Source organism: Fusarium phalaenopsidis (genome assembly GCF_050370095.1).
Source record: "Fusarium phalaenopsidis strain FUZ10S chromosome Unknown contig_32302, whole genome shotgun sequence".
Classification (NCBI taxonomy): Eukaryota; Fungi; Ascomycota; class Sordariomycetes; order Hypocreales; family Nectriaceae; genus Fusarium; species Fusarium phalaenopsidis.
In genome coordinates, this window is record NW_028145405.1 from 5931257 (window position 1) to 5947511 (window position 16255).

At 52.0% G+C, this 16255-nt stretch overlaps 6 protein-coding genes across 6 annotated transcripts; 5 read left to right on the top strand and 1 right to left on the bottom strand.

Moving 5' to 3' along the window:
- Positions 1–330: 330 nt before the first annotated feature.
- LRP88_09201 (OBAP family protein) lies at positions 331–1156 on the top strand (the record flags this gene model as incomplete). Its single annotated transcript, XM_083245691.1, has 4 exons — positions 331–435; positions 488–593; positions 643–1080; positions 1131–1156. The coding sequence occupies 4 exons, from the start codon at positions 331–333 to the stop codon at positions 1154–1156; spliced, it is 675 nt and encodes a 224-aa protein (XP_083100185.1).
- A 267-nt stretch (positions 1157–1423) lies between these two features.
- Positions 1424–2303, bottom strand: LRP88_09202 (mediator complex, subunit Med18; the record flags this gene model as incomplete). Its single annotated transcript, XM_083245692.1, has 2 exons — positions 1424–1823; positions 1873–2303. The coding sequence occupies 2 exons, from the start codon at positions 2301–2303 to the stop codon at positions 1424–1426; spliced, it is 831 nt and encodes a 276-aa protein (XP_083100186.1).
- Positions 2304–2699: 396 nt separating this feature from the next.
- Positions 2700–4213, top strand: LRP88_09203 (polynucleotide kinase 3 phosphatase-domain-containing protein; the record flags this gene model as incomplete). Its single annotated transcript, XM_083245693.1, has 3 exons — positions 2700–2793; positions 2857–3822; positions 3903–4213. The coding sequence occupies 3 exons, from the start codon at positions 2700–2702 to the stop codon at positions 4211–4213; spliced, it is 1371 nt and encodes a 456-aa protein (XP_083100187.1).
- A 1359-nt stretch (positions 4214–5572) lies between these two features.
- Positions 5573–7362, top strand: LRP88_09204 (general substrate transporter; the record flags this gene model as incomplete). Its single annotated transcript, XM_083245694.1, has 3 exons — positions 5573–5850; positions 5909–6082; positions 6135–7362. The coding sequence occupies 3 exons, from the start codon at positions 5573–5575 to the stop codon at positions 7360–7362; spliced, it is 1680 nt and encodes a 559-aa protein (XP_083100188.1).
- Positions 7363–11160: 3798 nt separating this feature from the next.
- LRP88_09205 (uncharacterized protein) lies at positions 11161–11843 on the top strand (the record flags this gene model as incomplete). Its single annotated transcript, XM_083245695.1, has 3 exons — positions 11161–11175; positions 11231–11452; positions 11511–11843. The coding sequence occupies 3 exons, from the start codon at positions 11161–11163 to the stop codon at positions 11841–11843; spliced, it is 570 nt and encodes a 189-aa protein (XP_083100189.1).
- A 959-nt stretch (positions 11844–12802) lies between these two features.
- LRP88_09206 (uncharacterized protein) lies at positions 12803–16081 on the top strand (the record flags this gene model as incomplete). Its single annotated transcript, XM_083245696.1, has 3 exons — positions 12803–14100; positions 14157–15845; positions 16045–16081. The coding sequence occupies 3 exons, from the start codon at positions 12803–12805 to the stop codon at positions 16079–16081; spliced, it is 3024 nt and encodes a 1007-aa protein (XP_083100190.1).
- Positions 16082–16255: the final 174 nt, after the last annotated feature.

The following is a 16255-nucleotide window of genomic DNA, read 5'->3' on the forward strand; positions in this document are numbered from 1 at the left end:
GGAATCCATGACCGGAGTGTAGGGTAGATTTCACCCTGCTCCGCCGAGTTCCGGCCGAGTAAGTGGGTCTCCGGCGCCGAGAACTTCGGAGGTCATTGGGTCGTCATACTGACGCTCCAAGATGCGATTGTGTGTAGCGAAATCTCGTTGGTGTTGATCAATCTTGGAATGGAACCCATTGTTTCCCCTTTTGTGCAAGATAGATCTATCCATGACGTAGCTCAATTTTGAGTAGTACTTGGCTTTATTAATAGCCATCGAGATGTTCTCGCTTCGTGATGATCACAAACCTTACCTCGACGACATCAAACTCACTTAAGGAAATTCGCCATGGCTTCGTCTCAAAGGGAAGAAATTCCCATCACTAATGAGGGCATGGGCCAGCCGCTCTCGGCTACAAACCAGGTCCTGACCGCCGGCGCTGCAGTAACCCAGGTTAGAGACCCTAGGTGAACTCTTAGTTCGTGCAACGAACTCATGTATCTAGGACTTTCGACCAGTCAAGAGTATCTGTGCGCATCTCAACGCATTTCATGCATACGCAGATGATCCCAAGCGATTTGTGGAAGCTAATCATTACTGCGCTCACCTGAGTACTCTCCCATGTCGTCTGAGACCAAGCTCCTGCTTACAAAGGACCAGATGAGGATGTTCGGCAGTGTCTCCTATATGACTCTGACGAACCCACTGCACGTCTCATTGGGATCGAATACATGATCACACCGAAACTATACGACACGCTCTCTAAGGAGGAGCGCAAACTCTGGCATTCCCACGCCTACGAAGTTAAGTCGGGCATGCTCATCATGCCCAATCGCGCCGTGCCAGAGCCCGCATGGGAGGTCGCCGAAAACATGGAGATGGATCAGGTAGTCCATCTGTACGGCAAGGTGTATCATCTGTGGCAAACAGATAGGGGCGATATGCTCCCTCTGGGACCGCCAAAGCTGATGACGAGTTTTACGGCTGACGGCCAGTTTGACTTTAAGCATGTGAGGGATAGGGATAGGAGGTTTGGGGTGGATTATAAGCAAAAGCGAGAGGCCAGGAAGGACATTCCAGTCCCAGCTATCCACGAGGGTAAGCTCAGCCTATTGCGTGTTGAACTGAAATGGCTAACCGTGTGATAGATGCAGATCAAGCCTGGAAAAAATAATGAGGTACTTGTCTGACAGGTCCCTTGCTCTGCCATTTGCGCATGGGACGTCGCGGACTGTTATGGGGAATAGGCAAACCGTAGATTGACTATTAAAGGGTATCATCTAATGTTTAAAAGAGACCGCTCGCTTTGGAGAGGTCTGAACAACCGTATCCTGGCTGACATGCGCAGCAAGTGACGAGCTGCGAGAATGGACGAGGTAGCCAACCTCGTATCCAAATATAACGCCCTGCTGTAGGTCCTGACAAGCACCAATCGCGAGCTTCAATTCCTGCCGATGACCACCTTCTGAGGCAAGGCCTGGATCCCCTGTGCCTGTTGAGCTATCCTGGTATCATAAACCTTGCGGTCAATGGATCTAAAGTCAAAGACGCCTTCCAGCTCGGCCCGGATCGCCAAGAGTTGGTCCTGCGCTTTTCGAAGGTCGTCGGGCTTGTTGTCTGACATGACATGCGTCTTGACGTGGAGGAACCAACGCTTCTCCATGTCGATCGGCACAAGCGAGTCCAAGGGCGGTAGGGAATCCAATGGGGGGAATTGTTCCGTCTTTGACTCGACAGAGACATATCTGTTTTGCGGGTGAAGGAAATAAGAGCGGAAGAGACAGAACTCGACATCGTCACGGTAGAAGCGGTGGACCTCCTCTATGATCTCTGTCTTGAATCTGCTTCCGTTAGTTGCCAGCCACATGGACCAGAGAGGGCGTAACTCACTGGTAATTATTGTCGCGCATTACCAAGGGCAGGTTCCTTTGGTCCCAAATCTCAATCTTCTTGCGCTGGGTAAGCATAGGTCGCCCATGAGGCGGCTCAGGAAAGTCGGTCCACCGCAGCATCCCAGGTGTCGCAATGAGATCCATAGGAGCCGTTTGACGCTCTTTGGTAATATCGTAACGCGCCTGGATGACGTACGACTGTCGAAGCAAGTTCTGGCTAATCTCTTTCCACAGGAAGGTGGCATCCTTGCGCATAGGCTTGTCGACATTCGCTTGGTGCGTCATACCACCGGCTCTGGGAGGTCCGTGAAAGTAGAGCACACGCTGGAAGCTCTCCCATGGGCGCATGCCGCAGAGGCCGCTCAGGACAGCGCATGCTGGGCCAAAGCTGCTGTCGTCCACGATTGCTGTGAGGAAGACCTCGTACATCTTGACGACGAAGAGTGCGATTGAACCCGGCTGGAGACCCCTGTCTGACCGAAATGAAGGCGCTAACAACACTGGACCTTTATCAAAGCGGTGAAAGGACTTGAACGCAATGTGCAGGGGCTATAAACGTGTTGCGATGGAAGTGGTAGAGATATTGAAGGCAATGGTTGGAGTGCCCCACAAGAGCTCCGAAAGAGCTGGTCGGTTTAGCACGTGACTTCGCGTCAAGGAGGTGTCGCGCGCGAACCCGACCCTCAAGGCTTGGCGATGGATCTAAACATGCTCCTTTAACCACAAAGAATTCTGCCTCACCTACGGATCCATCATCTACGGAACAGCCCCGTTGACCCCACGAAAAAAATACATGCGGCCGATAGCCTTATTCCTGCGACCACGATGGCTTCAGGAAACCCCTCTCAGAAGCGCAAAGCCGCCGACGCTCCAGTTTCCCCGCCGATGGTCAAGCGAAAGATCCAAAGTGGAACAACCAGTGAGATGCCCCCTGGCAGGAATTATGCGGTTGGAAACTGACTCGAGGTAGAGACTGCTGTAGCTAATTTCTTCACACCAACGTCAAAGAAGCCCAAAGACCCGACGATTTGGTCCGAACGGAGTCCGAACGATGATACCCCTGCCACACTCCTCGTCGGTCGGTACGAGCCGGAGACGCCAGAAGACAGGAACGTCAAGAGAAGGAAGGTTGCTGCATTTGATTTGGATTCTACCCTGATAGCCACTGCATCAGGCAAGAAGCATGCTAGCAGCGGCACAGACTGGAAGTGGTGGGATGCTAGTGTGCCTAGCCGACTTCGAGAGCTGTATCAAGACGGTTACCGAGTGGTCATTCTGTCAAACCAAGCTGGTCTGACACTGCACTTTGATCCCAAGTTCAAGGGACCCAAGGCCTCTGCTCAAAAGCGTGTCACAGAGTTCAAGCAGAAGTGCAGCGCCGTCCTCAGCAACCTGAACCTTCCCACATCGGTCTACGCCGCAACCGCGCACGACATATACAGAAAACCGAGAACAGGGATGTGGACGGAACTGTGCGACGACTTTGACATTCCGGAGGAAGAGGTAGACATCGAGAACAGCATTTTCGTCGGCGATGCGGGAGGGCGCACAGCCTCCCTGGGCAAGGGGCCAAACGGCGCAGCGACGGCCAAGGATTTCAGCTGCTCGGACAGGAACTTTGCGCATAACGTGGGAATCAAATACCAGACGCCGGAGGAGTTCTTCCTCGGAGAAAAGCCTCGGAGTTTCGCTCGAGATTTCGACTTGTCCGACCATCCTTTCGAGATCTCCGAACCGGGGAATCCCGACGACGTCGTCTTTGAGAAGACTAACGACAAGGACATGGTCTTATTCTGTGGACCTCCTGGCGCGGGGAAGAGTAGCTTCTACTGGAAATACCTCAAACCTCTGGGGTACGAGAGGGTAAACCAAGACCTCCTCAAGAGTCGCGACAAGTGCGTGCAGGCAGCGAGGGAACATCTCCAAGAGGGACGGTCTGTTGCGATAGGTGCGCACTTCCCCAATTTCTCGACTGCCGTTACCCCATGCCCCATGCCACCCCTCATGACGCTAACAGGGATTACCTAGACAATACTAACGCTGATCCCGACACCAGGACCATTTGGGTAGAGCTTGCCAAGAAATTCGGCATCTCTATCCGTTGTGTGTGGTTCAAGACTCCCATCGCGCTGTGCGAGCACAATGATGCTGTGCGCGCCATGAACAAGTCGCTCAACCCAGAGTCACGACAGGTGTTGCCCAAGCTGGCGTTTTCTGGCTTCTCCGCTCGACACAAGCCCCCGCAGAAGAAGGAAGGATTCCAGGACATTACAGAGGTCAGCTTCAGGTTCCGTGGCACAGAAGAGGAGTATCGCATATGGGGTCGATACTGGACTTGAGGGGACATCCCCAACTCTGTGGCCTCATAATCGTGCCACCCCGCACCTTGAAAAGTTCTCTCAACCACAAGTCTCCAATACCATGCCGCTTGTGACCTCCGCAGAACAAATTGGGTAGGGGGAAGCGAGTACAGGGAATCTTGGTCAACTCAAACAACGGACCTTGCTGGGGTTTTTCGTCCAAGTGGATTCACTTTGGTGATCCGGCGGCGTTTAGCCGGCCTGCTGACGAGCGAGATGCCTCTGGATTGTCATCCTTACTCGTAATTATCCACACTATCCCCAACCAGGCCGCCTGAATGCAGAAAGCGTCTCCGGGTTGTGGGGATCCCTCGGTGGGCAGAATAACAGCCGGACCGATTCCTTGCTTGAGAGATGGCCGGGGCCAGACACGAGTCTATCTGCGTTAAGCTAGGCTCAACACCTTAATTCTCAGATGACGGAGATGTCGGCTGCGGGGAATGCGGAGGACTCGTGGCCAGAACACCAGGGGAACCCTTCCAATGTCAATGCGGTCAGAAGTTGCGGAGAGGGATCTGGATCTGGCCATTAGCCAGGGTCGGTAGCACAATAGATTTGCTGATTCTGCGGCCACCCAACGGCAGTTGTCATCGGCTCGTCCCTCCTTCTGTGGCGCCTTCGATTCTTCTTCTGACGTTGGAATTAATCATGGCTGGCTATTCCCGCCTCCAATTGGATACACCGCCGAGACATGCGGCTCACCTTTGGTCGCTTGGCCTCCTTGGCAACAACGTGGTGCCGCGGCCGCCGGCGCCTGGGCACGCCCTACGGTCGGATAATCAAACAAGCGGGGTCGGACGACGATATCCCGACCACGAACATGGATATGATGATGGAGGGGGGTTGACACGACTCATGTCCAACCAACTTCGGGACCCAGAAGAAGAAGGGGAAGGGTTGTCCTAGCGCCGAGTCCCCGTGGAGAAGTTCCCCCAACCCTTCCGTTATTTTCCCCACGACGGGCGCAACGTCCCAGTTGCGTTTAGTACGGAGGCAACGAGATGGGCAATGGAGTCTCCGCTATTGGATAGCTCGGCTGAGGTCCCGTGGGGTCGTGAACTTTGTTCCAGAGATCAGCGGATATAGCTCGTTTTCCGTCCCCCGTCGGTGTAAGTAAGAGAAAACTACTGGAGGCGGAGAGAGACACTAGGCGGACGTAGAATCCCGAACCTGGAGAAGTCGCGTGGAGAAGACCGTGGAGAAAGAAACGTCCGAGCATGGGTGAAGAATGTATAAAGGACCTGAGCAGTTCCAACTTTCTCTTGCTCTGATCCATTCGAGAAACACCTCTTCCTCCCTCCCCTTCTTCTCCCTCGTCTCATCCTACATCATTTCACAATGGCAGGAGGCGTAAAGAAGCCCGTCAACATCTTCAAGCTCAAGGACCTGGGCGAGCCTGCGGGCGTCTTCAACTGGCGACTATGGTTCTCGGTCATCTCCTTTGCGCTCCTCGGTGCCGCCCGAGGTATCGATGAGGGTCTCATCTCTGGAGCCTTCAACTCTGCCGATTTCAAGGACACGATCAACTATGATTCGTACTCGACTGTTCAGCAGGCCAACATTAAGGCTAATGTCTCTGCCATGGTTCAGATTGGTTCTGTTGGTGGTGCTCTCATGTAAGGATCATGAATTTCTCCCCTGCTCGTGGTATGTTCTTTGCTTACAAGGACCTAGTGCTTTCCTCATTTGTGATCGTGTTGGACGTATCTGGGCTACTCGAATCCTCTGCACCATCTGGGCTCTCGGTGTTGTCATCTTCATGGTCGGCGGCGTCAACGGAAACCTTGGAGCCATCTATGCTGGTCGCTTCATCTGTGGTCTCGGCGTTGGTCAGACGCCTGTCGTTGGGTAAGCAACACAACACTCCTTCACTGTCACTTCATCAACTAACTTGCCATAGACCCGTCTACATTGCCGAAATCGCCCCTGCCGCCGTCCGTGGTCTCTGCAGTTGCATGTTCACCGGCGCTGTCTACCTTGGTATCGTCCTCGCCTACTTCACCAACTATGGCTGCGCCCTCCACCTCGACGAGCACACCCACAACCGCTGGCTGGTTCCCACCTCCCTGCACATCATGATGTCCGGCATCATCTTCATCCTCAGCTTCTTCCAGTACGAGTCGCCTCGTTTCCTGGTTAAGCAGGGTAAGCCTGATGAGGCTGCTCACGTCCTGGGTCGTCTTCGCCGACAGGCTCCTGATGGCGAGTATGTCGTCTCTCAGATCAGCACGATCCAGGCGGCTCTCGACCATGAGCTTGAGGCTAGCCAGGGTGTTGGCTGGCTTGGAAAGATCAAGGAGATGTTCCTTGTTCCCAGCAACCTCTACCGTCTCTACCTCACCACCATGGTTCAGTTCCTGTCTCAGTGGTCTGGTGCTGGTTCCATCACCCTCTACGCTCCCGATTTGTTCAAGATTCTCGGCATCACTGGAAGCGAGGAGTCTCTCCTCGTCACCGCTGTCTTCGGTATCGTCAAGCTTATTGCTGCCATCATCTGCGCTCTCTTCCTCGTTGATGTTATCGGCCGAAAGCGCGCCCTCCTCACTGGTATCACCCTCCAGACCATCGCCATGATCTACGTCGCCGCCTTCCTCACCCGCATCCCCCAGCTCGGTGTCGTCGAGGACTTTGTCCTTCCCGCCGCCGACAAGGGTGCCAGCCGCGGTGCCATCGCCATGATCTACGTCTCCGGCTTCGGTTGGGCTCTCGGCTGGAACTCCATGCAGTACCTCCTCACTGCTGAGCTGTTCCCTCTCCGCATCCGAGCCCTCGCCACCTCGTGGGCCATGACTCTTCACTTTGCCAACCAATACGGCAACTCCCGCGCCGTGCCCAACATGCTCCTCCCCACCTCTGACGGCGGTATCTCCCCCAAGGGAACCTTCTGGTGCTTCGCGGCCGTCACCTTTGTCGGCGGCGTGTGGGTGTGGTTCTCCGTTCCCGAGACCGGCGGACGCAGCCTCGAGAGCATGGATCACCTTTTCGAGCTTCCCTGGTACAAGATTGGTCTGTACGGAAACCGGGATGCTGATGAGAAGGATGTTGCTCGGGATGAGAAGCAGCGCATTGCTGATGAGAGCAACGCTGTTGGTGTTGAGCTTGAGGACAGACGCAAGCAGGATGCTTAAGCTGTCTCTCAAGGAACGGGTTACTTGGTCAATCGTATAGGATCTATGTCTACTATCATGGGTATGATGAAACGTTGAATAAAAGACGATGTCTTTCTGTAACCTTTGCTTCTTCCCGACCAGATGTGTGTTCTCCAAGCAGCGGAAATAGTACTTATCGCTGAAAGTTACATTCTACTATGGATTTCTGCTGGGTAGGTACCTGGACAGGTGGATGGAAAAGACCAGCACGAAAGCGTTGGCATCTTGTCGCAAAAACGGCAAAGACTCTGTCTGGTGCGGCACAGCAACGATGCCTCGTGAGAACCCAAGTACATATGTACCCTTCCTACGTGCCTAAACAGTGGATGAAGAAATATCGCGGTACTTTTGAGATGATTATAGGTCTTGGGCTCAAGATGCGACTGGTGTTGCGGCATTATGTGATCTCTTATTACAGACCTCTGATCCCTAACCAATGCCTTTGTCGAAACACTATCCGCAATGCTTCTTCGCATGTACAGTGAGTAGACCGGGTTTGCAATGAACAGGATGGCTATAGCCCATATTCTCTCTTCTCACGCCATTACCATCAGCATTTCGTTTTGTAGTGTCTTTCAGCTGCAGGCAATGGGCTCGGCGGTTAAATTGTACGAGGAATGTGACTTCAGCCACGAACACTGGGCTATCGTCCAACGGAAATTGTAGCCGCTCGATGTCTGTGGTATATTTCTGTGGCTGCAGGCGATAATCGTATGTTACCAGTTGACCGCCTGTATCGTCTCAAGCATATACTCCATAATTCCCGTCTCAAAAGGGTGTGTCTCGCCATCTCAGACTTCACATGGCCGGATGTTAGTTCATTCTTGGGCTCATCGAGAACAAACGCCATTGCATATCCTTGCATCGTTGTCAAAGCCTAGATCGAAGAACTATTGATGTATAAAGGCAAGACATGCAGATAACTATCTACATTCACATTCGTGGCAAAAATGTGGCTAGCTGAGAAGCGAAAAACAAGCTTAAGCTATTCGTTCTATATGTGACATCTCTGGATCATGCCCAACTTGCCCCCTTCACCATCTGCTATACAACCTTCCCAACGAGTTAGACTATCATTTGATAGGCGAGCTCCTTACTACTGACTATACAAGCAACGATTAATGGCCTTCTGGCACAGAGCAGTAATGTTGGCAGGGTGGAGTTGGGGGTTTAGAGTCTGAGAGCAGCCTCACGCCACACCACGCAATCAGACCGTGAGCATCTATACAGTACTCACGACTCACGACTCACCATCGTGAGTTAACACAAGTATATATAACACATTCATTAGCACTTTCATAGATTCCGGCAAAAGCCAATGATCAACAAGGTTGATCCGAATATCTTTCCTTTATGAAATGATCAAATTCTGTGGAAAATGCCCATCCGAAACTTCGTTACGCTGGTTAGCGGGGGACAAAATACACGAGACTGAATTGGCTGTGCCCTCACCTCCCTGAGTCTCGTGTTTTATGTCCTCCGCTGGGCTGGCAATGGAGGGCGTACATTTCGGAACGTCACTTGGCGTTATTGTCGACTGCCGTCTAGACTCAAACTAGGGTAGTCCTTGAGGGTCTGGTTTCGCGGAACCGAAGGTGATATGTCTCATAATCCCTGCTAAATCACCACATTCGTCAAGTTGTAGTTCTTCCAATGTTCCAGCCACCAAAATCCTGCGTGGGAATATCATCTAACCAAGTAAAGTTGCGCCTCTTTATGCAGCACACGGGCACAGCTCGCCACGGCCCGCCACGCCCCCTAAAGTAGGAAGCCACTAGCGGAAATAGAGCGGTCGTGAACAACGCAGTCTCAGAAGGTCTGTAAGCATGAGCTATGTCTAGGCGTCAGTGGCGATAGTGAGGCTGCCTGATACTCCAGGAATAGTTAAAGACATGAGCCATTACCCTATGATCTCGCCACCGCATGCCATTCACCGCAAAAACTCAATAGATCTTAAGAACTTCGATTGGTCACTTGTCATGTCACAATGGGTCATGAAGGGGTTGACACAAGCTGTAACTGCATGTAAGTCAAGTGGGGAAATGCGAGACGGTGGATGACCAACCGTTGAAATGTCAAAGCGCAGGAACACAAAGCCAATCACGATATCATCTAGACTGAAACAGTTTCAGATTTTGTGAGTAATTGGCCAAATGTAGGTTAATTCATATCAGCCCGACCCTTCTAAACCATGAGAGATGCGGCCATCCTGAAGGCCGTTGATGTCCATGGGAATTACTCGTCAAAGCCCACTGTTAATCGTTCGCCAGTCCTGAGTGAACACTAATCTGCCGGTCAGATCTCAGCTGAGAAGAATCAGGGCGCCTAGGACATGGCAGAAGACGAGACGGAATGGAGATTTGACCTCAGTTGGACCCAGTACAACGCAAGGGTCTAGGGCAAACAGAAAGGCTCACATGAAATGGAACGAAAGTCTAAATCCAGCAAGTTATGAGAGTCCATACGTATGACACGCGATCTCTTCAGAAGACGTTGCAAAACGGAATAGTGGACGGTTATTCTCTGATCACACAGATGAGCTCCAGACTCAAACTCCAGACTAATTTTCTTCAGAGCCACGCTACTTTGCATATGACTGGCCGATAATCGTGGCTGGCGGGTTATAGCATGTGGCTGGCTGTACTGCTCGCGGGAATACCTTTCCGGTGCAGGTCTATGCAGTGGCTTGGGTCTGGATTAGCCAAGGAAGGCCATGAACTGCTCGGTCAAGGGCTCGTAGAAGCGGTGAGGGGTGAACTTCTGAGCGACCCAACGGAAATAACAAAGCTGTAATACAACTGAGGAAAGGCCATGAACATGAACTAATGCTATCGGATACTATTGTCCTGTTTAAGACAATATCGAAAGACCGGCGTTGCTTCTGTCTTAGGCCCGAAGGAACTCCTGAGAGAGAAGTGGAAAGAATGTGATAAAGATGCGGTGACTTGTTTATTTGCCCGCCGGCAAAGAATATCCCAGGAAGGTAAATTTGGGCTTAACTCTACTTTCCAAGGTGATTAGAAGATGCCGTACACAATACCATTAGGGGAACGAGACAGTGGCGACCACGCATAGGCACAACATAAAGAAGCGATTAAGTGACAGAGAATAGGATGATTTTCAATTCACTGTTGTCAAGCGACTGTGCTAGGGGCGAGTCGGAGTGGGAAATCTGGGCAATCGGCTTGCGGTACGTGTACAATAGTGTCTGTGGCAGACCAACTCCGGTACCTAAACCAACACCACAATTTCTGAGGACCTATATCATAATGGCTTGATCTGTGGCTGCCTGAACATGCGATCCTGGCCGTGTGAATGAGACACGCTCATGCTTTAGCCAGCCAGCCCTTCATTCTACAAGGCCTAGATCGTCAGAGGCAACGTTATGTCTCCTTTCCGTCCTGAGACATGCTTGGCCAATATGTTGATTGGCTATGACCTTCTTTTGAACAGCGATATGTTCCGATGAGCAGTATATCCGCTGCAAAGAGCTAAGAGGGGCATCTGCTCGGTACGAACGAGATACATGAGCGATTCCCGATACCTTGGAGATACGCGGTTATGATGAGGAAGGCTAACGTAAGCCTCGAAACCACTCTGTCTGATGGAATAAGTATAAAGCTGGAGGTTTCCCTCGTCTTGAAATCTGAATCTCTCACAGCTACAACAACCATCACTGACACTTCTCTCTTCTTTGAGATCAAAAACTCACAACCCTTCCAACACGCTACTCCAACTCCCAATCTTCCTTCAGAGCAACCTCTGTTCCCAGCAACCATGCCGGTTCTTCAAGTATGAATACCATCTCTCCAAACTCACTAAATTCAAGGCTGACACTATTTCCCAGCTCCCCAAGGATGTCGTTGCCGTTCAGAGCGGAGACAAGGCTTACCTGTTCTACCTGAACTCCGAGAGAAAGCTCACCTATCTCGTTTCTCCCAACGCTGATGGAGACGGAGACTACATCCAGAGGAGAATCGACGATGAAAATGGCGACGATATCGTGGTCAATGACAAGTCCACGCAGATCGCTGCCATTGGATGGGATGAGCCCAACAGCGTCTTCCAGGTAGGCCTGAAATCCCGTAATGAATCATAGATTACACTATGGCTAACAAGTCGTGCAGATCCGCGTCTACTACGTGGCCCCGAAGGGCAACCTCAGCGAGGTCTGCTGGACCAGTACTGACCCACGGAGGTGGTATCAGGGCTCTCTCGGCATGAAGAACAAAGCCCCGCACTACATTGCCGATGGCTCGCCCATCTCAGCCACGGCTTACAAGCGCAACATCAACGGACAGAGCAGGTGGAGCCTCCGCGTCTTTGCATCTGGCAAAGACCACTTCAACGACCGAGACAACCCCGTCATCAGCGTCTACATGTTTGATTACAACGAGACCGGCCAGAACAAGGGTTCTTGGGGCTCTGAGCAGATCAGCAACGCAGTTAACAAGTGGTAGGGGGAAGTAAGGGAAGAAGGGGTGCGAGACCTAGTTGGGGTTGGAAACATACTTGTTTCGTCCAGTCGCTACCGAAGTTATTAAATTAAACTATACGCTCCTTATTTTTGATTCGCCATGTTTTGATTCTATACACCGTGATTAGGTGGTAAACAAAGTCATCAGGTTAGTAGAAGTTACCTTTTTTTGAATTTCGCGGCTATTAAGCTAGCTATTTTATCTATTACTAGGGAAGATGCGAACTGTAGCCCGTTGTCAAAGGCCAGCGAATCTGATTTTAATACCCAACGTTCACATCTAGCTTGCAGCGGCCTTCAACAGCAGCTTGCGAGGGCTTGCAGCAGCAGCTTGCAACGGCCTACAATAGTAGCTTGCGAGGGCTTGTCTTTAAAGGCAGCTTGCGGCGGCTTTTGATGGCGGGGCTTGATTGGCCGCGGCTAAAAGGGGAAGGCGGTGAGTTGGCAAAAAAGAGCCACTTAACGCACGACCTAGGTAGGTTAGGTGTGTGCGTTTTTAGTACCCAAGTTGAGTTCCTCATCTAAGTTAATTAGGGGTCTTCCGAACCCCCCTTGATTCGTGACCCCCCCTGGTCATTGGATCAATTCGTTTGGCCGTTGAACCTCAATATTTTGTTCCTCTGATCAAGACCAATCGGTGCACCTTTCCTTGGCTCCAGCGACCAGGGGGTTCGGAAGACCCCTAATTAACTTATTAGGGCATTCTTACTAAGGCTCGCTTACAGATGGTTGGTTGGTCGATATCGCGACATGCAGGCAGGGGAAAGAGCTGAACAGTATGTCTGCCCGTCCACGTGAGGGATTTGGTCAACTCGCTGGTTGCCGCCAGCCTCGTTTTTGCAACCCAAATACAACAGCATTGGCGCCCAGTCATCCATCGTTGATGCTTCACCTGAATAGATCTGCCATCGTTGAAGGGTCTCAAACCGCTCCGTGTTGATCATGGCCACCCCACCAGCGAGTCGAAACGATTTCGAGATTGCCATCATCTGCGCTTTGCCGCTCGAGTACGATGCTGTGTGCCACCTTGTCGACGAGTTCTGGGACGGGAATTACGGGAGGGCAGCCGGCGACCCCAACGAGTACACGACCGGACGGATTGGGCCATTCAATATTGTTATCGTCTTGTTGTCCGGCATGGGCAAAGTCAAGGCTGCGAGCGCAACCGCCAGCCTTCGGTCTAGCTATCCGAAACTGGAGCTCGTCCTGGTGACGGGGATCTGCGGCGGCGTCCCAAAGACAGGATCGGGTAAGGAGCTCGTCCTTGGGGATGTTGTTATCAGCAACACTGTCGTCCAATACGACCTGGGGAGACGATACCCAAACGAGTTCGAACCCAAAGATACTCTTAGTGATAGCCTTGGAAGGCCGGTGATACATGTCCAGAACCTCGTTGCAAGGCTGGCGACAAGTCAAGGCCTTCGATGGCTCGAACAACAAGCACGATCTCACTTGAAGAAGCTCTGGAGTCAACAACGAACCGAGGATGAAGCAGCAGACTACTCGTATTCTGGAGCCGAAAATGATCATCTCTATCCAAGCTCCTACCTCCACAAACATCACTCCACAGAGCTCTGTAGGGTGTGCGACGATAGCCCACATGCTGTCTGTAGTGTTAGCCGCAAACTCTCGTGCCGTGAGCTCGGATGTGATGTGCGACAGCGTGTCCCCAGACAACGACTCCAAGACAGCGAGAGGCTTCGAGTGCCTCGAGTCTTCATTGGTCGCTTTGGATCAGGAGACACGGTGCTAAAATCCGGAAAAGATCGCGATAGAATCGCGAAAGCGCACGATCTGATTGCTTTCGAGATGGAGGGGGCAGGCGCCTGGGATGAGATCCCTTGCATCATTGTCAAAGGCATATGTGACTACGCCGATAGCCATAAGAATAAAAACTGGCAGAACTTTGCAGCTGTCACGGCCGCGTCAGTCGCAAAGGCGCTCGTGGAGAAGTACCCGCGAACCGACAAGCCTTCCAATTCGAGGCAACCAAATGGCCTGGGTAATGATCTATACAACAATGAGCCAGCTTCCTGCAGTCGCACTTCAGTTAGAAACACAAAACTAGTCTCAAATACCAACCTGGGGACCTCCTCTTCGGATGCATGTCGCATTCTCGCTTACGATCGCAACGAGAACTTTATTCCCCGTCCCGATATCAACGCCAAGCTCGACCGACTATTGCCATTCAACTCAGACGAGTCCCACAGTGCAGCACTCTGGGGTCTCGGCGGATCAGGGTAAGGGGAGATATCACCAAGTATTCAACTGGAGGTATCACTAAAGCTATGCATAGAAAAACCCAGATCGCCCTGCAATACGCTTATAACCGCTGTCGCGACCCCGATTGCTCAGTCTTCTGGGTACACGCGGATACCGAGGCGACGTTCACGCAAGACTACAAAACGATTGCTGGTGTTTTGGGTCTAGGAAGCCGCCTAGAAGGAAGTGAACTCCTGGGGGCAGTGCGACGCGGTATAGAATCACAGAAACGATGGGTCCTTATCGTGGACAACGCCGATGATCTTGGCCTTTTTGGCGTAGGCCAGACATCTGGCAAACAACAGGGGGCTCTGTTGGACTCGATTCCGAAAGGGCCCAACGGCACCGTGCTGTGGACAAGTCGCGATCAGCGAGTTGATGGGAGTCTTGTCGGCCCGCAGCGAGGGATTCAAGTCGCCAAGATGACGGTCAAGGAGTCAAGGAAGCTGCTTGAGAAATGGAGGCGTCAAGTGACACCAAGTGAAGAGGTTCGCGAAGTAGAACTCTTACTCGAAGAGCTTCAATGGCTGCCATTGGCCATTTCGCAAGCGGGGGCATATTTGTACAGAACCGATACATCTGTATCCGAGTACTTGTCCCAGTTGAAGCGAGAAACTGGGCGATGGCGAGTTCTTGGAGAGGACGAGTTTGACAGACACAGAAGGGGCGATGCCCAAAACAGCGTGCTGAGGACATGGGCCATATCGATTCGCCGCCTCAAACAAGAGAGCCAGACTGCGTATAGGATTCTTCACGTCTTGGCGTTTGTCGACAACCAGAACATTCCGGTGGAACTGCTGGCAGCGGCCGCCAAATACAGGGAGGAAACTCAAACAGCGGAACCGAGGCAAGGAGAGTGGACACTAAAGAGGGTAGCACGCCGGCTCAAGGACTTTTCATTCAGATCCGCTTCGCCTAGCCCAGAGGAACAGGTGAAGAAGGAGGATCCTGATGAGTTGGGACGGGCGGTGCGCCGACTCAAAGACTTCTCGTTCATGACAGAGCACCGGGGTGAAGGCAACAGGCGGGCGTTTGAGATGCACAAGCTTGTACAGGACGCTGCCCGATACGGCCTCAAGACGCAACAGTCAGCGGGTCAAAATGAAGGATACTTTGCCAAAGTTGCGCTGCACGTCGTGGATGGTGTCTATCCTCAAGACACATACTACAATAACAAGACGCAGGGTGATTGCGAAAGATACCTGGCACATGCACTGCGAGTATGTGACTGGGCTGAGTCTCATGGGATGGAAAAGGCGTATGATCTTCAGGTTCGGATTTGCAAATTTCTCTACTCGCGGGGGCGATATGAGGAGCTACGGCTTGCGAGAGAAACCAAGCTACGTCTAACGCAAAAAGCCTTTGGTGAGAGGCATCGGGACTCGATTTTTGCGCTGCAAGACCTTGGGTGGGCACTTCATTACCTGGACCAACTCCAAGAGGCTGAAGAGTGCGCCAACAAGGCAGTGACGCTGGCGCAAGAGACACAGGGCGACAAGGATGAACTAACGCTCGAATGTAAACGTCTCCTCGCGCTAGCTCGCAGAGGTCAAGGCCGGTTCGAGCAGGCGAAGCAGTTGCTCATGGAAACATTGGACGACGCACGACAATTCTTCGATGAGGATCATCGGGCAATCCTCGACTGCATGCACATATTGGCCCTTGCTCACATAGACCTGGAAGAGTATGACGAGGCCGATGAGCTCCTTTCTCGCCTACTGAAGTTGCGTCAGGACATATTCGGCCAGAGTCACCCTAAAACGTTGATTGTCCTCAGTCTTCTCTGCAATCTACATTGCTACCAAGGGCGGTATGACGACGCAGTCAAGGGGCAATCTCTCCTGTTGGACCTTGAGCGTCTGTCACTTGGCAACGAGCATCCAAATACCCTAACCACGATGTATAACCTGGCTCTGTCACAGATCGGTCAAGGGAAGAAAGAGGAGGCTGTCGAGCTAATGCAAGAGTGCTCACGCTTGAGTCATAAAATTTTGGGAGCAGACCATCCAGGCACGAAAGACGCTGATATAATGCTTGAGAAATGGAAACATGAAGACACAGAGCTAAACTCGTAAAAGGAGTATAAGGTGGGAAGGAGACTTTGATAGGGACTGTGAATGACGGACATCCGAG